Source organism: Salvelinus fontinalis, chromosome 3 (assembly GCF_029448725.1).
Source record: "Salvelinus fontinalis isolate EN_2023a chromosome 3, ASM2944872v1, whole genome shotgun sequence".
Classification (NCBI taxonomy): Eukaryota; Metazoa; Chordata; class Actinopteri; order Salmoniformes; family Salmonidae; genus Salvelinus; species Salvelinus fontinalis.
In genome coordinates this window covers 47,476,066-47,503,367 of record NC_074667.1, presented here as the reverse complement: position 1 = coordinate 47,503,367, position 27,302 = coordinate 47,476,066, and the positions used below count along the sequence as shown (strand labels likewise).

The 27,302-nt window shown below is 43.7% G+C and overlaps 1 protein-coding gene across 2 annotated transcripts in view; it reads right to left on the bottom strand.

Annotated features, from left to right (window-relative positions):
* LOC129851013 (receptor-type tyrosine-protein phosphatase gamma-like) overlaps positions 1 to 27,302 on the bottom strand; it is a 325,487-nt gene that overhangs the window by 80,805 nt on the left and 217,380 nt on the right. For both annotated transcript variants that reach the window (XM_055917161.1, XM_055917162.1), the window contains exon 5: positions 4,194 to 4,289. In XM_055917161.1, coding sequence (XP_055773136.1) covers positions 4,194 to 4,289 — 96 coding nt within the window. The remainder of the gene's footprint in view (positions 1 to 4,193; positions 4,290 to 27,302) is intronic.

Sequence of the window (27,302 nt, the reverse complement as noted above, 5' to 3'; positions counted from 1 at the left end):
TGCGCTAAATCTTCCTACTTAAGATAGCCCTCTGCGAAGACAGACTGAGAGAGGAAGAGAGAGATGGCTTCAAAGATAGAGACAGGGGTGATAGGAAAAAAACAGGTAGGGAGGGAGGCAGAGAGAGAGCGATGGAGAGCGTGACCAAGGGAATTATAGTTTCATTATTAATGATTGTCTGTTAAACCCACACCTCTGTCCCATGTGAACCTCCTCCATGGGGTCACACACTGTGTCTGTCTCTGCATTGCCAGTATCACAGCACAGTCCCTCTCTTCTCCCCACACAGGCAGCCTGACTCACCACACTACAATGACACGGCAGAAAGACCAGGCCAGTGCCACGTGACATCTCATCTCTTTATCATCCATCCAACAGCACTGATTCTTTCTCCCTGACTTCTCTTTACTATCACCAGTCCAAAAGGCCTGTTGAATCTCTCTGTATCTCCTTACAGTCACATAAAACAGTGAAGTGAAGAATAAAGGGCAACTGAAAATGAAGCTACTGTACCTTCAAGAGACTCTTGGCTCATTGCACCATGAGGCTTTAATTGCAGTGCAGGCGAATCGGAGCGAGGGGATTGTTCGACAAACGAGGATATCTCTGCAGTGTCAGAGAGCAGTTGAAACACCTTTGTTTGCCTTCCCAACGACGTGAGCGCTAAAGAATAGCTGTGTCACTTTCTCGCAAGTGTGCTTATTGCGTTTGGACCATTATCATATCTATACATGTACAAATAGCACCTATGATCAATTAAGAGGGAGAAGTCACACCTAATGAAGTAACAGAAACTTTATCTGCGCCGATATAAATGTAAAGAGCTCCATCTTGTTTCTGAGGACAGTGACGTCGGTGGCAGTCCATTCTTTAAGCTGAGAAATGTCCCTCTGTAACTAGGGCGACTGGTGTCACAGAGAGGAAGCAGAGACTAAGTGGCTAGGCCATCCCGCTTCATCAACAACAACCCTGGCTCGAGTGCCAAAGCATAATCTACCTGTACACTACAGTACCAGGCCTCACCTCCTCCTCAATTTACCACTTAACTAAGAAATGGCTAAATGCAACTACAGCAAATTATATTGAATTAATTTTGTTTCTCTGTTAAAAGCTGGAACTAATTTCTCCTCCAGTAGCAAGTACTCTGCTGAATTGGAAGCAGCACTGTAGGGTTTAGCACTGTTGGCATATAGTGTAATTAACTTCATTTGGAGGTAATTGATTTAGTGAGAAATGGAGAGTCACCTAAATAGAAGACAAAAAACTCCTCCATCAACACATTATTTCTATGGCTGCATCACATGTAAGACTGCCTCTCCTTAATGTACTGTACACCTTGGCTGAGTTGATCAGAAGTAAACGTCCTGTTACCATAGTAACTCCAGTGAGTAGTAAGCCTCTGTGAGCGATGCTGGGTCTGGTCTGCTCTACTCACACGTGTGTTTATCTGAATGACCGTATGGTGAATCACTGAGCGTGTGGACTGTAAATAAGCCAATAAAACTCTAATGATAGACGTTTCTACTAAAATCTATTTCAATCAGGGGGCTGGGCACAGCACGAGAGTGGGCCGCAAAAGCAATGGAAGCCGCAGCCCTGAGCTCACACGAGACGATAGGGACAATTTGTCCTGTATGGCAACATACATCATTGAATTAATACATGCCACAGTGAGAGGAGAGCAATCTAATCACCACACACACACACACACACACACACACACACACACACACACACACACACACACACACACACACACACACACACACACACACACACACACACACACACACACACACACACACACACACACACACACACACACACACACACACACACACACACACACACACACACACCACCTCACGGATCAACTCCTCCTTCCTATTTGACCTAGATAGTTTGTGTGTATGTATTGATATGTAGGCTATGTGTGCCTTTTTTAAATTGATGTAGTTCTGTCCTTGAGCTGTTCTTGTCTATTAATGTTCTGTATTATGTCATTTTTCATGCTTTGTGTGGACCCCAGGAAGAAGATCTGCTGCAACAGCTAATGGGGGATCCTAATAAAATACCAAATACCAAACACACACACGCTGACTGAGACACACACAGATGTACACTGAGTGGAACACCTTCCTATTATTGAGTTGCATCCCCTTTTAACCTCAGAACAGCCTCAATTCGTCGGGGTGTGGACTTTACAAGGTGTCGAAAGCGTTCCACAGGGATGTTGGCCCATGTTGACTCCAAAGCATCCCACAATTGTGCCAAGTTGGCTGGATGTCCATTGGGTGGAGAACCATTCTTGACACACACGGGAAACTGTTGAGCGTGAAAAACACAGCAGACTTGCAGTTCTTAACCAGTGCACCTGGCACCTACTACCAAACTCCGTACAAAGGCACTTCAATCTTTTGTCTTGCCCATTCACCCTCTGTATGACACACATACACAATTCATGTCTCAATTTTGTCAAGACTTAAAATTACTTCTGTAACCTGTCTCCTCCCCTTCATCTACACTGCCTGAAGTGGATTTAATGAGTGACAATAAGGGATCATAACATTCACCTGGATTCACCTGGTCAGTCTATGTCATTGAAAGTTCATCATGTTTTGTACACTCAGCATATATACAGTACACACACATGAATATGACACTCCTTGAAGAGGTCACTTGATTGGTAAATTGCTGTAGTCATTTTATGAGCTGATTTATTCTCTGTAATCAGGCGAGGTTGCTATTAGCGAGTTGTTGTTTTTTAAGCGGCCTGATGGGGATGTGTAACTTGGCAGACAGAGGAGAGGAGCTTTACGGTTATCACCATAGAGGAATGCCTCACTTTTTAACAGGATACCTCTTCACGATAACCACCCCCGAGGGATACATCCACTCTCCAGGCCTGCCAGATACTGGCTCTCTGACAATCAGTTTGGTGGTTCACTGAGTGTGTGTGTGTGTGTGTGTGTGTGTGTGTGTGTGTGTGTGTGTGTGTGTGTGTGTGTGTGTGTGTGTGTGTGTGTGTGTGTGTGTGTGTGTGTGTGTGTGTGTGTGTGTGTGTGTGTGTGTGTGGTTGCACGTGTTTATTACTGTGTGATCTTGTTCAGGGGTACACACACTCCTCTATAGAAGACAACGTTTTGTCTGCTATCTTCAGGGGTTTAGGGAAAGTGTTCTGAAGTTGTGTGTGTGACATTAAGTCTTTCCATTTCCCTGTGCTCTGTATTCCACATGTTTACACATGCAGACACACACCCACCCACACAGGTGCAGGTTACTGTTTGAGAGAGGAGCAAGTGTTTGAGTTTGAGGAGATCAAAGATAGAAAAAAAATATTATTAAGAGCACACCCACAAATACTAATATTTTTATTAGAACAAATGCATAGATGGAATCTCTGGAGACCCATACATACATCTCTGCCTAATTATTGTGGGCACAGCTCCAATTCAACCTCTGAGGTGTAGAGATGTGCATTATCTGATTCTTCATGGTAAAATAATGTGTGTGTGTGGGGGGGGGGGGGGGGGGTGTTGCAGTGCTTGGTAGGAGAGACAGGGGGAGAGAGGGTGAGCGAGAGAGACAAAGGGAGAGGTTGAGAGAGATGGAGCAAGGGAGAGAGGGAGAGCAGGAAGACAGTCATTGTAATTCAGTGGACGCAAGTAAAGAATGCCCAATCTGGACCTAAGAGGACTGGAGGACCATGCAAACGTTGGTGTGCATGTGTTGGTGAGTGTGTATGTCTCTCGGTGTGTGTAAGGGAGTATTAAAGGAAAGGTAATGGGCCAAGTAAAAGCCCACTTATGCAATCGATGGCATCAAATGAACTTTTAATCCTGCCAATTCAGAGTGATGGAGTTGACAATGACCCCGCCCACTGCTAGCTCAACAGACCCACACACTCAGGCCAACCAACACTTATATCTCCACTTAAGACAATACAGACCCAAGTCAGTCGCACAGATAAACACAGTGCTCACAGACAACACAAGAAACACATTTATTTTCCAAGCTTATTAATGTGTTTCTTCCCCAGCAGTGATGGTAAAACAGTAATGTTGTGTTTCACTTCTGATATGTGCATTGATTTAGAGTGAGTCATTGTGTTGTTCCATGGGCCATATAGATTGTTATAGGGTCATCAAAACCCTATGAGTGAAAAGCCAGAAATACGAGACAAATGTTCTCACCTGAAAGAAGACCGACATCACTGCAATGATCCTCTTCTGACGTATTGCAGCACTGAGGCTGTCAAAGTCATCCGAGTTATACATGTAGATCTGCATCTATTAGGGAGAACGAGAGAAAGACAGGGAGAGAGAATGAGAGAAAGACAGGGAGAGAGAATGAGAGAAAGACAGGGAGAGAGAATGAGAGAAAGACAGGGAGAGAGAATGAGAGAAAGACAGGGAGAGAGAATGAGAGAAAGACAGGGAGAGAGAACGAGAGAAAGACAGGGAGAGAGAACGAGAGAAAGACAGGGAGAGAGAACGAGAGAAAGACAGGGAGAGAGAACGAGAGAAAGACAGGGAGAGAGAACGAGAGAAAGACAGGGAGAGAGAACGAGAGAAAGACGGAGAGAGAATGAGAGAAAGACAGGGGGAGAGAACGAGAGAAAGACAGGGAGAGAGAACGAGAGAAAGACAGGGAGAGAGAATGAGAGAAAGACAGGGAGAGAGAATGAGAGAAAGACAGGGAGAGAGAATGAGAGAAAGACAGGGAGAGAGAACGAGAGAAAGACAGGGAGAGAGAACGAGAGAAAGACAGGGAGAGAGAACGAGAGAAAGACAGGGAGAGAGAACGAGAGAAAGACAGAGAGAGAATGAGAGAAAGACAGGGGGAGAGAACGAGAGAAAGACAGGGAGAGAGAATGAGAGAAAGACAGGGAGAGAGAACGAGAGAAAGACAGGGAGAGAGAACGAGAGAAAGACAGGGAGAGAGAACGAGAGAAAGACAGGGAGAGAGAACGAGAGAAAGACAGGGAGAGAGAACGAGAGAAAGACAGGGAGAGAGAATGAGAGAAAGACAGGGAGAGAGAATGAGAGAAAGACAGGGAGAGAGAACGAGAGAAAGACAGGGAGAGAGAACGAGAGAAAGACAGGGAGAGAGAATGAGAGAAAGACAGGGAGAGAGAATTAAAGAGTTAGGTATCCATCTCTAAACCTTCCACTTCTCTCAAGGAATAGCTTGGATCTCCAAATTGCATCCTTAATGACTATGTCTGCAGAGCCACAGAACATATAAATGGGAATATGTTCTGCTCTCGGACTCCTCTCTCCTCTGTGGGGTTTCTCTGAATAATACACCGCCCTGCACTGGTTGAGGGTGACTTCATACATTGGACTGATGTGTGGTGAGCTTTTAGCGGCCAAATCGGCAGTAGAAGAAGCATCACCCAAGTGGGTGCTACACATCGATGGTGGTGGAGGAGTCGTCCAGTGGGTACGAGAGAGCTGAGGAATGACGAGAACAATGTCTTGTCTGAGAACAACTCCAGCGAGCTAACTCCATCACCACCATCAATACCAACACTGTCCCTACCATCCAACTCAGCTGCCATCCAAGTCGGCTGCCAGCAGAATACCGGTAGATGCCTTCACCAAACGCAGGCACCCTCTGAAGCTAGAAACTTGATACTTGTTTGTTTTACGTTTCAAGCAATGTTCTATTCTTTTTTTGTTTACTTGTATGTGTTGTGTACTGCAGTTCAGCTTTTAGCTGCCAAGTACGGCCTAAAAGTACAAATGAAATAAACTACTAGTACTACAAAAATATATATAATTAGGTCAAAGGTAATACATTGGTTATAGATAATTTACAGCTTATTTATTCCCATAGAGCTGCATAAAGACACGCTGGACCGTACATGGACCTTCTAGGGCTGAGCAGTGTCAATATGGGCTGTAAGTCATTCACTCTGCTCTCAGGCACAGACACACTGATCCAGACAGATAGAGGCCTAGTACTGTAGCTTAGTTAGCCTGCTGTTAACATAATCAGTATAAATAGCCCACTCAAGACTGGAAGGATGTACAGATAGCTTGTTAGATCCCCCCTTTCTATCTCTCTCTCTTTCATAAACACACACGCACATATAGCACAACCAACATGGTCCTCTCCATCAGGCCGGTTGTCATGGTGATATACAGCAGGCAAAGCTCACTCGCACATGCACGCACACGTATGTGAAGGACGTCACACTGCTTGCTTAGCGAATACCACTTCCTCCCGATTCGGCACATACCTGTCTCAAACCCGGGACCTCTGCTTCACAAACACACGTGACCGTCCTCCCTCAAGCACCTCTACCGATTGCGCCACAAGCTAGCTAATGAGGCGGCGCAAACATGGACATTTATGACTGAGGAGTACATTTTACATATCTCCATGTGCTACACACGGACGCACACACATACACACACACACAAACACACACACATCCGGTGGGAGGGATTAAGGATGTAGCGTGTGTCCTACTCAGAGATCAGGGTCTTTAATCAGGGAAGAGAGAGCCTTCAGCATTTCCTAATATGTTAAGGGAAGAACCAGCTTCCTCAAACACAATACACAACTACATCATCATCACCAGGATCTGTGTGTGTGTGTGTATTTCAGATGGGATCATCTGTCTCTAATATGATAAAGAACCACAGCGACACACACTCCATCATCATCAACTGTGCGTCAAAGAATCAGTATCATCACTAAATCAAGTGCGGGTTGTGGGACGTGTGTGAAGTGCGGTCCTTCACTGTAGGATTACAGGGTTTGTGTGTGTACATTTCAGCCTGGCAAGAATGACATATATTTCCTCCTTATTGTTTAAGATGACAAGTTGAATGCAATGCCTCAATGTAGCAAGACACACACACCTGCACACACACGCACGCACATACACACACAAACACGCACGCACGTCAGGCCCCTCTCTCATTCCCCACGGTCTATCGTGTGAAGGTGAAGCTCCCTTCTTCTGGAGTGTGTGTGTTTACATGAAAGCTGTGGAGATAAATGCTGTAGGGGAACACATTCTGTGCCTGCCAAAATCCATTTTCTCACAATATCAACATCGTCAATATTATTCCAGTTGCATTTTCCACGCTTCTGTAATCCTTACATAAAGCAGGGTGCATAGCCTCCTTTGATCTATTTGAGGCGTAAACAGTTCTGTGGTCTCCTAATATACTATGGAGTCCAAAATTATTGGATGGCTTGATGAAGATGAGCAAAAAAAGTATAAAATAAATAATTGTATGCAATCTTTTCAGGGAAAAATGATATTATTTTAAACCAATATAATTGCTCAGAGAAAGACATTTTAATTAAGAAGTAATAATAAAATCACTAAAAGATAGGGATCAAAATGATTGGATCCTGTGTTTTCAATACCCCAATGCATACGTAGAATAACTCATCCCTACTGTAAAATTTGGTGGTGGGTCTTTGATGTTATGGGGCTATTTTCCTTCCACTGGTCCTGGGGTCCTTGTTAAGGTCAACGGCATCATGAGCGTTACCAAGTATCAGGATATTTTAGCCAAAAACCTGCTCATCTTTATCAAGGGATCCAATAATTCTGGACCCCACTGTAGAGCCCATAGTACAATATGTGTTTTTGAATTTAGAACGGAGCAAACTGGACCCTAATACCATCAGCTTCTTCTGGCAGATAATTTATGGCAATAATAGCAGCATTGCAGCTCTACAGTACTTGTGTGCACGCATGCACGCACGCACACACGCACACACACACACACACACACACGCACGCACACGCGCACGCGAGCGCACACACACACACACACGCACACACGCACACACGCACACGCACACGCACACACGCACAGAGTACTAGCTGAGTCAGTGGAGACATAATTTCCTAAATAAAGGAGAGCAGGTGGCATGGCAGGGTCTTACATATTTGAACCTCTGTATATTGAGGGCTGTGGATCACTGGTCACTTTGCATTCAGCCCAGAAGAGAAGTGGCGGGTGGCGACACATTCTCCATACTCATCTCAGACAAGAAGATACAACCTTCACACACACTGCACACAGAATACTAGAGCACCTCAGCAACCAGCATGGACATTCGACCAAGACTCAATGGAAGACACAGAGGGCAATCTGACCCCTGAATGATCCTATTTCATTAGTGTTTGGTCTTAGTTTACTGTGCTGCATGTTTGACTGGAGCACTACGTGCTGTGGGTCATAGTGTGATTGACATGGCTATGAGAGATCCTGGAGAGCTGCAAGAGCTTGTTAAACTGAATCTCCTGTTTTTAGTGCTGGGCTAGAACAAAAGCCTGCACACCCTATTATTCACCATGACTAGGGCTGTTGACCATTGGTTTAGCAGCAGTATAGAGAGGGGTGAGAGGGAGGAGTCCTGGACACAGAGTACACCGAGTGTGATCCGGTACAGTGCGTCACCAGTATATCATGCCACTGAAGGACAGACCTCACACCCTATGGTCCCAGCCATGCCATCCTATTTTCCCTTCAATGACTGATGTCACCCCTGTGTCATCATTATTCAATACCAGGCTGGAATTATGTCAAGAAATATGGGACATATACACACACACAGACATACACACATACACACATGCACACAGACACACTCTCTCTTTCCCTTTCGTGGATTGCTTACACACACATAATCAAACACAAAGAAAGGAACCAGGGGACTGGTTGTTGACATTCCTGAGTGAATGCAAACGTGTTTAAATTAAAGGTATTTTCCTCTCCTAGTTCCCAGAAAAGCCTGGACAAATATGCACAGGCTTACAGAGAGCAAGCAGGTTTGTGTCAGGCCTGTCTCCTGCTCTCCTATGTGTGTGTGTGTGTGTGTGTGTGTGTGTGTGTGTGTGTGTGTGTGTGTGTGTGTGTGTGTGTGTGTGTGTGTGTGTGTGTGTGTGTGTGTGTGTGTGTGTGTGTGTGTGTGTGTGTGTGTGTGTGTGTGTGTGTGTGTGTGTGAGAGAGAGAGAGAGAGAGAGCTGTGATCCCAGGCTCTATTAACACAAAGGTCACGGTGAGCTATTACAGAGGACAGGTCTGCTCACACATCCCACTGGGCACAGATGTCAATTCAACATCAATTTCACATTGGTTCAACATAATTTCATTGAAATGACGTGGAAACAACATTGATTCAACTAGTGTGTGCCCAGTGGGATATCAACACACAAGGAACAGCACAGCAGATGATGGGGAGAAACGGCAGTCATGGAGCATGACGATGCGGAAGGAAATACAATGATAAACAAAGATATATTCTCTAAATCTTCATTCATGCCCTGCAGAACTTTTGTAACCTGTAGAAAATGGGAAACCATGACAGAATATAATTTGCACCCAGATAGAAAGCAAAGAATGGTCTTGATATATTCAGACCTTACTGTGCTGTATCTCTTCTCTCTCTCTTTCTCACTCTCTCAATGTTTTTCTAGCTCCTCCGAAATTTCCCATGGTCAGCAGAAAAGCAGAGATCATTCCAATAACACAATGCCTAAGAGAGAAAGATAGAGAGAGAGAGAGAGAGAGAGAGAGAGAGAGAGAGAGAGAGAGAGAGAGAGAGAGAGAGAGAGAGAGAGAGAGAGAGAGAGAGAGAGAGAGAGAGAGAGAGAGAGAGAGAGAGAAAGATAGATAGAGAGAGAGAGAAATGTCTAGACTGGGACGCAATGACACACACACCACACACAGTGCAGGGAACACTGGGAGCACCGACCTACACACCAAAATCAGCAGCAAAGAAAAACCACCTGGGTAAAAGAGAACTATAATTCTAGAGAGAAAGAACAGGGGAGGAAATGTGCCTTGTTTCATGGCCTTAGGGGGTCTGTAACACCATCTCTCCATTCCTCTAGTTTAAAAACAGGGTAGTAGGTGCACAGTAAAGACTCCATACTCCATCTCAACTCAAAACAACCATGCTTTTCCCAGAATGCAGGAAGGGAGCCCCCGCTACTCCTCACAGGGGTCCATCATCACTAATCTCCCAAAGTTAGAGTAGCAGTCAGAACCCCGGAGATGGTCAGAGATGGTTTGAACATGCTAACCATTGGAGCAGGGTCACGGTTAAGGTCCCACTAAAAATAACCCCTCCTCCCACGCCGTCTGGGACTGATAGAACAGGGGTGGTGGAGTTCCTCTGGTGAGTTCCTCTCCCCTCATATCAAAGGCCTGGAGAGAGGAAGTGACCCGGACCACTCATTACAGCCAATCAGCTGACTTCCTGGGCTGTGGTGGCCTCGGGCAAGGGCTGGTCAATAATTTGAGCCTGTCTCTGTGCTCGGGGAGATACACATTATGACCATTCATCTTCATTTAGAGTGTCTTAACAATGTTAACCAATTAGTTGTTTTCATTTCCATAGCTCAGGACACCCTCTCACTGGTGACTCCCAGAGCAGAGCGGTAATTACTGAAGAGCCTCACTGAGATTATAACTAATAGCCACGTCAATTACAAAGGCCCTATCCAGGAACATTATGACATTGTTATGAGCACAAACAAAACACAGCAAAAACTATAATTTGTATCACATAGAGTGACTGACATGTTTTGGTGTCAGTATATGTCGTGAGACTGAGACAAGTGATAGTGACTGAGCGTGACTTATTCAGGCGAGATAACCTAATCATTCGACTCCATCATGGGGCCAACTGATCAAGCATGCACGCACCCACATCTATTCTATATAGTATGTATATCACAAGTGTTCACCAAGACAAAAACAAATATTACTGTACTCTATATATGAAAAGGGCTTACCAAGAAAAACTTCCAAAAGGACTATTTTGAGGTAAAAAAAACGCATAGATTGATTTATTTTAACTCACTTTAATCCATTGTACAGGATGCTAACAGGTGACTGATGTTGACGTCAAGCTGACGTCTTTGTCACACCGTGATCTGTTTCACCTGTCTTTGTGTTTGTCTCCACCCTTCTCCAGGTGTCGCCCATCTTCCCCATTATCCCCTGTGTATTTATACCTGTGTTCTCTGTTTGTCTGTTGCCAGTTCGTTTTGTTCGTAAAACCTACCAGTGTTTGTTTCCCTGCTCCTGCCTGTTTTCCAGCTCCTGTTTTCTAGTCCTACCTGGTTTTGACTGTTCTGCCTGCCCTGACCCTGAGACTACCTGTCGTTTTGTACCTTACCCCACCGTTCTGAATTATTGACCCCTGCCTGCCCTGACCCTGAGATTGCCTGCCGTTCTGGACCCATTACACCCTTTCTGGATTACTGACCTCTGCCTGCCTTGACCTGTCGTTTGCCTGTCCCTGTGGTTGTAATAAACTCTTTTTACTTCTACACTTCTAAAATCAAGGCAACAACATTATAGAAACGAGGACAGAGAAAAATAATTGTTTATCCCCTTAGGATCCACAGTGTCTAAGTACATCTTGAAATATTAGCATTATTATTTTCTTATATTGTTATGTCTCAATTAGGAGCTAAGTGCAACGGTCAGATCACTCTGAGGAAGATGTCAGCTTGACATCACCTGTTCGCATCCTGTACAATGGATTAAAGTAAGCTAAAATAAATACATGCTTTTTCTGTTGAGTGCTCCAACTCGTCTCTTCATTTGGTAAGTTTTTCTTGGTAAGCCCATCTCATGATTTTTGTCATTCAGTGGAGGCTGGTGGGAGGAGCTAGAGGAGGATGGGCTCATTGTAATGGTTGGAATGGAACAGTATCAAACAGATCAAACATTTGGAAACCACGTTTGACTCCGTTCCATTGGTTCCATTCTAGCCATTACAATAAGCCTGTCCTCCTGTAGCTCCTCCCACCATCCTCCACTGTTGCCTCTTTTCCGTTGTTTGCTGAAGTGAGAGGTCACACTGGACTCTATATATACACAGTTGAAGTCGGAAGTTTACATACACCTTAGCCAAATACATTTAAACTCAGTTTTTCACAATTCCTGACATTTAATCCTAGTAAACATTCCCTGTCTTAGGTCAGTTAGGATCACCACTTTACTTTAAGGATGTGAAATGTCAGAATAATAGTAGAGAGAATGGTTTATTTCAGCTTTTATTTCTTTCATCACATTCCCAGGGGCTCAGAAGTTTACATACACTCAATTAGTATTTGGTAGCATTGCCTTGAAATTGTTTAACTTGGGTCAAACGTTTCGGGTAGCCTTCCACAAGCTTCCCACAATAAGTTAGGTGAATTTTGGCCCATTCCTCCTGACAGAGCTGGTGTAACTGAGTCAGGTTTGTAGGTCTTCTTGCTCGCACACCCTTTTTCAGTTCTGCCAACAAATGTTCTATAGGATTGAGGTCAGGGCTTTGTGATGGCCACTCCAATACCTTGACTTTGTTGTCCTTAAGCCATTTTGCACCAACTTTGGACGTATGCTTGGGGTCATTGTCCATTTGGAAGACCCATTTGCGACCAAGCTTTAACTTCCTGACTGATGTCTTGAGATGTTGCTTCATTACATCCACATCATTTTCCTCCTCATGAGGCCATCTATTTTGTGAAGTGCACCAGTCCCTCCTGCACCAAAGCACCCCCACAACATGATGCTGCCACCCCCGTGCTTCATGGTTGGGATGGTGTTCTTCAGCTTGCAAGCCTCCCCCTTCCAAACATAACGATGGTCATTATGGCCAAACACTGCTTGTTTCATCAGACCAGAGGACTTTTCTCCAAAAAGTACCATCTTTGTCCCCATGTGCAGTTGCAAACCGTAGTCTGACTTTTTCATGGCGGTTTTGGAGCAGTGGCTTCTTCCTTGCTGAGCGGCCTTTCAGGTTAGGTAGATATAGGACTTGTTTTACTGTGGATATAGATACTTTTGTACCTGTTTCTTCCAGCATCTTCACAAGGTCCTTTGCTGTTGTTGTCACGACTTCCGCCGAAGTCGGTCCCTCTCCTTGTTCGGGCGGTGTTAGGCAGTCGATGTCACCGATCTTCTAGCCATCACTGATCCATTTTTCATTTTCCATTGGTTTTGTCTTGTCTTCCTTCACACCTGGTTCCAATCCCATCAATTACATGTTGTGTATTTAACCCTCTGTTTCCCATCATGTCCTTGTCGGAGATTGTTTGTTTGTATGTTAGTGTATTATGCATTGGTGCGTGGCGGATTCTTGTACCCACTTTTATTTATGTTGTATTTTGGTATTGGAGTTTAGTTAAGTTTATTATACGACTCCATTTATACCAAGTTGGATTCTCCTGCGCCTGACTTCCCTGCCACCTACACACACGTTGTTACCGTTGTTCTGGGATTGAGTTGCACTTTTCGCACCAAAGTACATTCATCTCTAGGAGACAGAACGCGTCTCCTTCCTGAGCAGTATGACAGCTGCGTGGTCCAATGGTGTTTACACTTGCGTATTATTGTTTGTACAAATGAACGTGGTACCTTCAGGCGTTTGAAAATTGCTCCCAATGATAAACCAGACTTGTGGAGGTCTACAATTATTTATTTTGATTGTCCCATGATGTCAAGCAAAGAGACACTGAGTTTGAAGGTAGGCCTTGAAATACATGTACACCTACAATTGACTCAAATGATGTCAATTAGCCTATCAGAAGCGTCTAAAGCCATGACATCATTTTCTGGAATTTTCCAAGCTGTTTAAAAGGTACAGTCAACTTAATGTATGTAAACTTCCGACCCACTGGAATTGTGATACAGTGAATTATAAGCGAAATAATCTGTCTGTAAACAATTGTTGGAAAAATGACTTGTGTCATGCACAAAGTAGATGTCCTAACCGACTTGCCAAAACTATAGTTTGTTAACAAGAAATTTGTGGAGTGGTTGAAAAACGAGTTTTAATGACTCCAACCTAAGTATAAGTAAACGTCCTACTTCAACTGTATTAATATCTTGCATGAGAGCAAGGAAAACATTACCCCAACATTAATGGGTCTATGTGATTAATCATGAGACCTATGCAGGTGGCATGTTAATGTATCATGATTATGGATCCTCTGTGTGGTCTCTTATGGGGGTAGAGAGTGCCATGGTTGGCCTGGCGCCTCCATCCCTCACTATGTTGGCTTTGACTGACAGGCTACGTTTATCCACCTCCACACTTTATCTCTTTAGAACAACAGCCATCAACGTGAAGGAAGGAGGCAGATAAACGAGTGGCCAGAGCCCCGGGGAGCGCTTCCCAAAGATTTCCCATCCATTCAGCCAACGCACGCACATGTTCTCCCTCCCCTCTTCTCCACCCTCAATCTCTACAACCTTTTCTCCCTCTGCTTGTGTCAGACAGCACAGACAGCACAATTTTCCAATTTCTCCAGCACAAATGAGCCAATTCAAGTCTTTGCTCCTGACAGAGGGGATAGTACCTCATGTGAATCCTACAGACATATCTGAAAATGTTTTAGACTTTACGGTACACCAGGAGAGAGAAAAAAATATGTTTGAGCAGCTAAGGGCACGTTCCAAGCATATAGCGCTTGACACCCTTAATTTAACTGGTATTATAAACTGGGTGATTCAAGCACTGAATGCTGATTGGCTGACGGGTATGACAAAACATTCTGTTTTACTGCTCTAATTATGTTGGTAACTAGTTTATAATAGCAAAAAGGCACCTTGGGGTATGTGATATATGGCCAATATACCACGGCTAAGAACTATGTCCAGGCACTCCACGCTGTGTCGTACTAAAGAACAGCCCTTAGCCGTGGTATATTGGCCATACCCTCTTGGGCCTTATTGCTTAAATAACACCACACAGGTTCAGAATCCAAACGAGAGAGGGGCCAAGGAGCTTATAAAGCAGTCGCGAAACCCACTGGGGGAAGTGCAGAGGGGTCAGAAAAAGAAATAAAACAAGATTTTACTTTTATTAGTAACAAAAAATTAAGAGTACAAATATGGGATGGGACAAATATGCAAACATTTCTGAGAAAGATCATTTTAAAAATGCATTAATTGGTTTCCTTTCATTTAGATAAGAGATGAAAATGCTATGAATTGAAGGTTATTTATTGAGGTAAAAATCTAAATTTACCGGTTTTAAGGTTGTGTCATTAGATTTTGGGTGGGGTCGCCAGAAATTATTGGGGAAAAAATGGGGTCCCCGCTTAATACATTTGAATATCACTGTTCTAAAGAGTGAAGAGAGAAAAGAGGAAATGAGGAAGAAGAGAGGGGAATGAAGAGGAGAACATGGCCATATCAACTACACCAAGCATGTCTGCCATATACACAGGTGGAATGTTTACTCAAGAGCATGGCTTAAATGCTGAAAAGACAAAACGCAGTGAGGCATGAGTGTGATTTATCTGCCAAACTGTAGAAGGAATATTAATCAGGGTTGTGCACCTGTGTGTAGTGTATGTTCTGTACATGGCAGCTCCTCCCTATCCTGCACTACACTGAGATGACTCAGCAAACAGCATGCTGAGATTCAAGATCACATTTACTTCTGTGACAACGCTATGTCAGCCCAGGGCCCCGTAAAACAGGGGAAGGAGACAGAGAAAAAATGCTGGTAAGAGGGAGCAAAAGAATTGGGGAGACAGATGGAAAGAGAGAATGGAAGAGAGAGTGGAAGAGAGAGTGGAAGAGGGAGGGGAAGGGGAAGAGGGAGGGGAAGAGGGAGTGGAAGAGTTTATGGAAGAGGGAGGGAAAGAGAGAGTGGAAGAGAGGGGAAGAGAGTGTTTGTGAATTGTCCCCTAGTTTTAAGTTGTTTAGATAGATAATGAGGCTGATAGAGACTGGGGAGTCTCCCATGGTCTGCAAATTACACCACTGGTAGGGGTGTGTGTGTGTGTGTGTGTGTGTGTGTGTGTGTGTGTGTGTGTGTGTGTGTGTGTGTGTGTGTGTGTGTGTGTGTTGTCTCTGCAAATAGGACTGAAATATTAATGTGGACAATCTGGCTCATTAAGAAAGAGATTGTGGCCTACTTGAGCTTGACAAAAACAAACATGCTCCTTCAAAGAGTGAAAACAGTGACTCGGCGTGCTACAAGATAAAAAGTCTAATCGAATATCTAATGAGCTTGATCTCTGACAGAGAGCTAATACATAAACCACTGATTTCAAAGCCATATAATAAAGTATACGAAAGAGATTGTGTTCCATATGATGTGTTTGGAGGCATATCTGCTCACATGTATCACATATATCATATATGTGTCCGTCCTAAGTTTTGTAATGTTCGGTCGAACAGCAAAAACACAGTAGCCTCTGTGTTCTTCCACTTTGAAGTGGATACTGAGAGGAATAGAGTTCCATCAGAGGGGAGGTGCAACAAGACTGGGAAGGGCTCTGTGATATCACCCCCTGGGACCATGGAAGATCTGAGGCTGAATCACAAGCCTTTGAGCTGGGAAGGAACCATTGACAGACACACAGGATGTGCTCCACTCTGTGTCCTAGTTGGCAGAGAGCACATCAAGGTGCTGTTTTGATGCTGTGATTTACACAAACAGAGCTCTCCATGGAGTTTAGTACCTGGCTGGGCACTCCATTGGTGGTTAAGACCAGGCTCTGCTTATTTCTCACAAATGGATGTCCATCAAAAAGATCATTGTAGCATAGGCACCTGTGGCACCAAAGTTACCTCTAGTCTCCCTCATTACAATTCCTTTAAAAGCCAGGTATACAATACAGGACGAAAGTGCAATAGCTGGGATAATAAACATGTTTGGTGTGTTGAGCCCTTTGCAATCTATCTTAAAACCCCAAAATACATTACATGAGAAATGTTAGAATGTCAGTCCCTACTTTTTCAATTTCGGGAGTATTGCTTTTTCATAAAATCTGGAAAATATTGCTTTTGAGAAAACAAAAGGCCTGTATCGGCAACGAGATTATTAAAAATGGTATCAAGCCAGCCCAGAACTGGGACAACATCTTTTTGCCCTCTAGGTAGCATTGGGCTTTTAAAGAATGGCTGTGTTTTTCGGTGTCATTGAGGACAGGCCAGGAAATATAACATTATGTTAGAAATTGCACGCCACCCGATCCAGAGGGAGGCCAATCATAAATAAAATAGAGAAATACATTTAAAAAAGGAGCTTGGCATGGCAGTCATCAGTTATCTTTGAAGGTTTAATGGAATGTAGCTGCCAAGAAAGGGAACGACAGAGGGAGGGAGAGAGAGAGGGGGGAGACAGAGAGAGATATAGAAATAGTGTGTGAGGGAGAGAGAGACAAAGAGAAGAGAAATAGAGAAGAAGAGGGACACAAAGAGAGAACGTGTGAGAGGCCCAACATGACAATACATAAGAATACCACTCCACAATATTTCCCCTCTCTGAATCCAACACAAAATAGACAAACTGTTGAAAATTAGAATATTATGACTTTGCTGTAAAACCCCCTCTCAGAATCCACTAAAACCGTATCTCTAAGCTGACTATTCTTTTCCATCCTTTACCCTCTCAACAATAAATCAATTTGTTCTTTATTTCCTCCGTGGACGCTCTTTGAGCCAGATGACGTCATCCCCACAATGACCGTACGCACATACCCCAACCAGAAACCATGGATCACAGGCAGCATTCCCACTGAGCTAAAGGCTAGAGCTGCCGCTTTCAAGGAGCGGGACTCTAACCCGGAAGCTTATAAGAAATCCCGCTATGCCCTCCGACGAACCATCAAACAGGCAAAGCGTCAATACAAGACTAAGATCGAGTTGTACTACACCGGCTCTGACGCTTGTCGTATGTGGCAGGGCCTGCAAACCATTACAGACTACATAGGGAAGCACAGCCGAGAGCTGCCCAGTGACACGAGCCAACCGGACGAGCTAAACTAGTTCTATGCTCGCTTCGAGGCAAATAACACTGAAACATGCATGAGAGCACCAGCTGTTCCGGAAGACTGTGTGATCACGCTCTCCGCAGCCGATGTGAGTAAGACCTTTAGACAGGTCAACATTCACAAGGCCGCATGGCCAGACGGATTACCAGGACGTGTACTGCGAGCATGAGCTGACCAACTAGCAAGTGTCTTCACTGACATTTTCAACCTCTCCCTGTCCGAGTCTGTAATACCAACATGTTTTAAGCAGACCACCATAGTGCCTGTGCCGAAATGATTACCGACCCGTAGCATTCACGTCTGTAGCCATGAAGTGCTTTGAAAGGCTGATCATGGCTCACATCCACACCATCATCTCAGAAACCCTAGACCCACTCCAATGTGCATACCACCCCAACAGATCCACAGATGATGCAGTCTCTATTGCACTCCACACTGCCCTTTCCCACCTGGACAAAAGGAACACCTATGTGAGAATGCTTTTCATTGACTACAGCTCAGCGTTCAACACCACAGTGCACTCAAAGCGCATCAATAAGCTAAGGACCCTGGAACTAAACACCTCCCTCTGCAACTGAATCCTGGACTTCCTGACGGGCCGCCCCCAGGTGGTAAGGGTAGGTAACAACACATCCGCCACGCTGGTCCTCAACAAAGGGGCCCCTCATGGGTGCGTGCTCAGCCCCTTCCTGTACTCTCTGTTCACTCATGACTGCACGGCCAGGCACGATTCCAACACCATCATTAAATTTGTAGATGACACAACAGTGGTAGGCCTGATCACCGACAACAACGAGACAGCCTATAGGGAAGAGGTCAGAGACCTGGCCGTGTGGTGCCAGGACAACAACCTCTCCCTCAACGTGATCAAGACACAGGAGATGATTGTGGACTACAGGAAAAAGAGGACCGAGGACGCCCCCATTCTCATCGACGGGGCTGCAGTGGATTAGGTTGAGAACTTCAAGTTCCTTGGTGTCCACATCACCAACAAACTAACATGGTCCAAGCACACCATGTCAGTCGTGAAGCGGGCAAGACAAAACCTATTCCCCCTCAGGAGACTGAAAAGATTTGGCATGGGTCCTCAGATCCTCAAAAGGTTCTACAGCTGCACCATCGAAAGAGCATCCTGACTGGTTGCATCACTGCCTGGTATGGCAACTGCTCGGCCTCCGACCTCAAGGCACTACAGAGGGTAGTACGAACGGCCCAGTACATCCCTGGGGCTAAGCTTCCTGCCATCCAGGACCTCTATACCAGGCGCGGTCAGAGGAAGGCCCTAAAAATTGTCAAAGACTCCAGCCACCCTAGTCATAGATGGTTCTCTCTGCTACCACATGGCAAGCGGTACTGGAGCGCCAAGTCTTGGTCCAAGAAGCTTATAAACAGCTTCTACCCCCAAGCCATAAGACTGATGAACAATTAATCAAGTGGCCACCCAGACTATTTACATTGACACCCCACCCCACCCATCTACACTGCTGCTACTCACTGTCTATTATCTATGCATAGTGTTAGGTTCTAACTAAACAGAGTAAAAGACTCACAGATGCTTAGTAAAGCTTAAACCAAGTTTATTCACCCACTGGGTCATACAGCTGCATAAGACAAAAAACAAAAAACAAGCACTGGTATTTAACCCTTTCTCCTATGCTGAGCCCCTCCTTACACATCTGAACAGCAAATACACCCCTGTTTGCTATCCAGAAGATTAGTGATGTATGTTCTTCCGCACTTAATCTAACGTGACCTCTGCCCAAACTCCTCACTCCTCCCCAACTCACGGCTGTCATGGTGACTTGTACCAGACTGTGTCTCTTCTCCTCCCATAGGACCCCTGATGTCTAACAATAACATATCCTGACAGAATGTAAACGTTCTACATTCCCCTCTCTCCCTCAGTGACATGAATAAGAATATTTCATATTTTCCCGTTTATATGTCAAAACCCATGAATAGTCACTTTACAAATTGCCTCGACTGACCTGTACCCCCGCACATTGACTCGGTACTGGTACTCCCTGTATATAGCCTCGTTATTGTAATGTCAATTTCTTGTGTTTACTTTTAGATTTTTATTTATTTTTTACTTTAGTTTATTTTGTAAATATTTTCTTAACTCTATTTATTGAACTGCATTGTTGGTTAAGGGCTTGTAAGTAAGCATTTCACGCTAAGGTCTACTACACCTGTTGTATTCGGCACATGTGACAAATCACATTTTATTTGATTGATTTTATTTCATCGACACAAAAACAGGGGGATGTTTGAGTCATGCAATGAGCAGGACGGTGACTTAAAGGGGAAGTGACTTCAGCAGATGCTCTATCCATCCAGGAAGCACATCCTTCCTTCCCTTCAGTGGGATCCCTTAATGTAAGTAAACAGTTCACTGTAAGGTCTACACTTGTTGTATTCGGCGCATGTGACTAATACAATTTTATTTTATTTGACATCTTGTTATGCTTCCTTACTCTCGCTGACATGTTTTGATTGACATGCCACTTATTTCCTCTGAATGTACACTACACAGACAGCAGATTGAAACTTTAGCTAGCCTGGCATAGACTTTGATCAATATTTGTTTGATTGTATCCCCTAAACCCACACATACAAACGCAAAGCTAAGTCATTAAATAGCCATACACAGCACCATAGGCGTCTGCGTTGTCAAGACCTGGAAGTAACCTTAACAACAGAACGAGCATAACTAAAGCGTGGGCATTCTGGCAAGGTTATACCAACTGTGCTAAGTATCTACGGGCACCGAAAATAGAACCAACGCACCATCGCACCGTCATTATGCACAGATGTAGGATCTTAATTTGACTAGTTTCCCACAGGAGGAAAATAACCCTGTAGCAACTGAACATTTGACAGCCTTGCTGATACACTAGGCCCACAGTGACAAGGAAATGGACCAGGTACAAATATGAAACTTCTCAAGTAAAAGCTACAGACAAAACATGAGCTGAAAACTTTAGAAATTAAAGAGAATCAAATCACATTTTTTTGGTCACATGCAGATGTTAATGCAAGTAAAATGCTTGTGAAATGCTTGTGCTTCTAGTTCCAACAGTGCAGTAATATCTAACAAGTAATCTCACAATTCCCAACAACTACCTAATACACACAAATCTAACAAGTAATCTAACAATTCCCCAACAACTACCTAAAACACACAAATCTAATGGGGTGAAGGAGAATATGTACATATAAGTATATGGATGAGCGATGGCCAAGCGGCATAGGCAAGGTGCAGTAGATGGTATAAAATACAATAAAATACAATGTATACATGTGATATGAGTAATGTAAGATATTTAAACATTATTAAAGTGGCATTGTTTAAAGTGACTAGTGATCAATTTATTAAAGTGTCCAGTGATTGGGTCTCAATGTAGGCAGCAGCCTCTCTGAACTCGTGATTGCTGTTTACATTCTGATGGCCTTGAGATAGAAGCTGTTTTTCAGTCTCTCGGTCCCCGCTTTGATGCACCTGTACCGACCTCGCCTTCTGGATGGTAACGGTGTGAACAGGCAGTGGCTCGGGTGGTTGTTTTCCTTGATGATCTTTTTGGCCTTCCTGTGACATCGGGTGCTGTAGGTGTCATGGAGGGCAGGTAGTTTGCCCATCAATTGTGCTTGTGCAAATATCAACACACCAAGACACAAATGTACTGTACACAGTACTACCATTCACACGGTAGACTTGAAAAAATACATAATGAATATCTATGCACAAGGTAATTTAGGTCAGTTTCATCCACCGCAAAAAGGTTGACGGAAATAAAATTCCATTCATCACTGACATCTATTATTTGTGATACAGTACCTTCAGCGTCTGTGAGAGTGTGCACATCACCACCTACCCCCCATCTTGTTCTGAGGCCCACAGAGGGGAGAGGGGCAGGAGCATGGAGGAGAAGGAGGAGTAGGGGGCAAGGGGGGTGGAAGGAGGAGGAAGAGGCCAGGTTAAGGCATCAGAAGGCTTCAGTCGGCTAGGCGAACTGAACGAGTGTGCTTGTATACTCCCTTAAAAGACATTCACTTCAAAAACGAGAAAAAAGTGGCAATAGTACAGTTTGTCCATTTTGAGACGCCTAAGCCAGTAAACACTTCCTCAAAATAGTACAAATTAATCTAAGATAACTCAAGATATCTGTCATTGATTTTGACGTTTTTGCCGAGGAGATTTTAGTCGCGCAATTTTAAATCTAAATGAGATGTTTGGTGCAGTATTTCTAAATAAAAAAAATGTTAACTTGTTGAATGACAACAAAGACTACTGAAGAATCCCTACTGTTGACCAATCAGGTAACGTCCTGACCAGAGTTCTTATGTGTTTTGCTTGTTTAGTGTTGGTCAGGACGTGAGCTGGGTGGGAATTCTATGTTGTGTGTCTAGTTCGTCTGTTTCTGTGTTCAGCCTAATATGGTTCTCAATCAGAGACAGCTGTCAATCGTTGTCCCTGATTGAGAATCATATATAGGTGGCTTGTTTTGTGTTGGGGATTGTGGGTGGTTGTTTCCTGTCTCTGTGTTTGTATTCTGCACCAGATAGGTCTGTATCGGTTTGCCACTTTTGTTATTTTGTATTTGTTTAGTGTTCACTGTAGTTGTTGTTAATTAAACATGTTGAGCACTGGCTAAGCTGCGTGTTGGTCCGATCCCTGTTTCACCCCCTCTTCTAGTGAAGAGAGGGAAGGCCGCCGTCACAAATCACCGTCGAAGGGGCGTAGACTTTCGTCTAACGACTTTGGCTGGCCTCAACAAAAAAAATTGTGTGGCCGAACAACTGAACAAACAAAAACATAACAAAATGTCATCATAATATATGCTCAAACTGTTACGAACTGTTTCGGCTGGGAAGCATGTGAACACCTTTACGCTGGACAGAATGGAAAGACAGAGCAGTGAAATCAGTCCAGGGTGTCAAGAGGGCATGGAGAAATAGAGCTGGAACACTCTCCTCTCACCACCTTAGAACACGGGAGCAGATGTGTGATATTACAAAGTGGGAAGACTTCCTCTCTGACACTGTAAACAGAGAGTTTCAGAGAGATGTCCCTGCAAGGAATGATACTGCAATAACCTGATTTGAGGTCATTCTGACATTATGCTAAACTGAGTTTGAGTTCTGTTGTGATGATGTGTCATCCTTTCCATGATACACCCACTCATTCCTATAGCATTCAATTTATCCTGAAGATGACCCCGATGAAGTTAAGCTTCCTACAATCAAATAAATTCAGTCCATACTCCATGCATAATTCATTTATAAATCATTGAAGCCAAATCTTTCCGGAATCCATTCAGAGACTGAGGGTGGGGATGTGATTGTTGTACAGTATGAGCAGGGTAACACACCGTGGGTGATGGATACAGATGGAGAGCTGTGCTTCATGCCTGCCTGGCTGTGCTTTGCATATTAAGTAGTGTTTTACAGTTAAAACAGCAGGTAGGAACGCAGCAGTCCCCCACTTAATCACAAGCTTATTAGAGAACAATTACTAAATGGCAAGGCTTGTAAACATAAATCATTCAAGAGGACTTTAAGAAATGAAAGTGGCATTTTGCAGCAAATCTCCTCTGTGTTGACAGCAGTGTCCTCATGAGTATTCATAGGAGAGGGCTCAGACCAACCAGGGTATGTTAGTGACAGTCACCAAGGACATCTGGCCACAGCTACAGTACATGCTTTAGTCTGTCTCTCTGTTAGCACTAAGCATACTACCATTACTGTTGTCGTGACGTTGTATTAGTTAATGTGGCGACTGTTGCTCATCCACTGATTACAAGTTTCTAATTACGTGATTAACTGAATCAAGCAATTATTAACTCATTAACCTGGGGCACCATGGGAAAACTAGTTTTTATTGAGTTTCTATTTCCCAAAATAACTCAAAGAATATCAGAATATCGATTTTACCACAGCCGCTAATTAACCAGTTGCCTCTAACAGTCTCGTTCTGAACGTCGTATAGCCCGGGATTCTGCACGGACCCGGGTCTCACTAATGAATTCGCACCACACCAGTCTTAGTTGAATGTTTATTTACTAAAAAGCTAAAATGATGATAAAAGATACACATACACAAAAACACATTCTAGGCTATTGATTAGAACTTAGTATAACGGGCCAACACACTAGGGCACATGTTACCCAAAATGGGGATTTAAAAGAGAGCGAAAGAGAGAAAGTACACAAGAGGAATATACATTTGGGTGAAATTGTCAGCTATGCTCATTCTAACCCTAGCCTCATTCTAGCCTTGCCCCAAACTGCCGCTGTTATGAGTCAGAATATAATGATGTAATTACTTGTGGAAGGTCTCTGTGGATTTTCCCGCGTGGACCATTCAAGCTGCTCAATGACGCACTTCTCCTGCGCACCTCTCTAGGTGTCCTCACGACACGATGTCCGTGTCCTTTTGGCTTTACTGGCCTGTTCCTTTGTCCTCGCTCTGGAAGGGGTCTTCGGAGGACAGATAGCTCTGTAGCTCAGAGCTCACAGCGTAAAGATGAAAGAGTGTAGATACCACGATTCGATTGGGAGTGGAGGCTAGGTGGTTCGGCTTGAATACACCCGCTTAGACACGCTACTCATCCATAGCTTGGGTAGAAAAAGATTTATTTGTCTTCAACTTGTTGCGTTTTGGATTTGTTGACCTTTTAGACCTTTGGCTGCAGCTCGGGTCACTTAGTCATATCTGTTAATTCTGCACTCACAGGTTTTATACCCTCGGGTCAGAAGTGGGTGTAACCGCCTTCAGGGCAATTCTCTGGGCGTACCAGGTTTAAGGGGCAAGGTATAGATTTTACTCAAATCCAATTTTAGACAACTAACTGCACATTTCATCTCTACCAAAACATTCTCTTTGATTTGGACATTTTCCACACAATGTACAATGTATAAACATCAAGCATATACGAGGAAAACTCTTAACGTTACAATGTTTTCATAATAACGTCATCTATTAACCTTTAATAACAAAACAAAAATGACATACATTTTCATATTCCATCTATCGTCATGACCACCATTGTAGTTGACGGAAACCATTGTTCCAAAGTCCCTTTATTGCATGTTTAAAGTTCTGAGGCTGGTTCTCCATAGTGAGAGGGAAGGGACAAGGGAATGTTGTCCGTGGTCTCAGAATTACCATGGGTGTGAGGGGTCATAAAACCCCCACATCTTCAGACCCCTAGATCTCTCCTCCTCTGTTGGGGTTGAGAGATAATCTGTAGGGTTGTGGTCTCCTGTAACCTGACCTGATCAGGACAGTCATTACACTGTTGATAAAGGCTTTTAGAGTGTGTTATATATGACTAGCATGTTTAAAATCCTTCTTTCATTCTATTAACTTATTTCTTTCTTTTCCTGTCTTTTTCTCTTTGACACCTGTCATACTACCCAACAGAAATGACATCACAGAAATGACCTCCCTTACGAGGTCAGAGCTTACATGCCTCTTACAGCCCAGGTGATCTCTCATTCCATTGGATAGAGTGCTACTTAAAGGACCACTAAGAAGCAAGTGCTTCAGCTTCAGCTGACACACACACACACACACACACACACACTGAGAGTGGTTAGATTTACTTAGGGGGAAAAGAGAGGGGGATAAGGAGGGGAAGAAGGCGTGATCACCACTAATGCGTATAATCAGCTACAAGTACTTATTTTAATAATATGTCAGGCTTTGTGTCAATAGGGTTGTTTTTCTCTGTTGCTGGGGGAGTGTCTATCTCCTTGCAATTGAGAGCCCTGTCTGCCTTAGTCTGAGGGTTCTCTTCTCTTCATACTCTTATCACCAGACAGACCTCTGGTAATGTGTTGAGGAATCACTAGGGGGTTAGCATTTCGCTAATGTTCTAAATGGGCAGTGGCATCAAATAAAATATTGGGTTATACATAATGAAGATCAAAACAGATCATTTTAAATGGGCTAAGTATAAAGGGGCACACTGATACAGATTTAAAAATTGAAAGAAAAAACCCAAAGCTTGAGCCTTTGTCCATCAAACGCTATACATGATCTCAGACTAGACAACAACAGTGGGGGAAACCACAGCCACTGAATTCAGGTCAGCTCAAGAGGGAGAAGCAGAGATTCAGCGCTAACCAATTTAACTAGACCCACATTTTAAAGTAATGGCTCTGCAAAACCACCCGGGGTTTAAGGTATTTTCCAAACTAAACCTTGTCATTGGCAATTTCCCAGTACATCTAAATAAGATTGGGAGAGACCCACGTGCCTCAGTGTATTGCATCCAGATTTAGTAACAAAGCCACTTTGTACCTGTGGATTAATATCCAATGTAGTGTCTCTCATTCGTCTGCCTTCCAAATAATTCACCAAAATCAATGCTGGCTGTCATGAAAAAACACTTTATATTAACACTGCTGTTTTCCTACCAGAAGAAAAGCCGAGATGGAGAGCTGCTCTCATAATACAGGTCAGCACAGCACCTGTGACATTAAAGAGGTCATGTGACATTAGATGATGGGAAGCCATAATCAATAGTACAGCAAGGCATGACGGCAATGGGGTGCACACACACACACACACACACACACTGCCCTGCCACTGGCATATTTAATTACCTCTTAGACACAATCGCCCTCCTTGACAGAATGTTAATTGTGAACTATCTCCACAGTGCGTTCCTCCTCCCTTACTCTCTCTCTCTCTTTCTACTGTGCCCTCAGTTCTATATCCTTCCCCTACCTTTTTCTTATTCTCCCTCCCTCTCTCGCTCTCTCTGTACAGATAAGGACATGAGTAGGGGGAGTTGTCAGCACTCATTAGCATTCACCACACTAACACTCTCAGACAACCAAGTCCAGGGCTGTAACCAGGGTTTGAGTTTTAGTGAAGTCCGGAAGGTCTCCCCAGAATTTTTTGGGAAAGTTAAAGCTGATTTACTGCTTTTCTATACAATAAAAAAATACGTAAAAATGCTATTTGGGGAAGAGCAAAAACAAGCAAAAATGGCCCCAGCCATTATCCCCTTGGCTGCTGTAGGTTCATTCACCTCAGTCATTCTACAAACACACCTCAGTCAATCTAGAAAGCCTATTAGCTATTCAACTATAATGTTTCACCCGGATATATGAGAACTGATTCACACTGACACATAGCATCAGTGACTGTTCAGTCAGTTGTAATGATGAACTGCATAAAATCATCAACTCTTTAATTATTTCTCTTATCAAATGACATAGCCTTGTATTCCTAGGCATGACTAATAATGCTCCGCACAAACAGACATGAATGGAGCACACAGATGATCATATTATGACATACACATGAATTATTAGAATATTACTTACGATTCTGTATTAATATCAGTTTTGTAGTTGAAAAAACAGTGGGGAATGGATAAGGCGAACAACCACCGATACAAACAAACATGTATGACATTTTTAGAACTGTATTGTTTGCCTATAGGGAAGAGGCCATGTGGAGATGTTCATATTGAAAAATATATCTTTTTAAGTTCATAACTTGTTTGATTAGA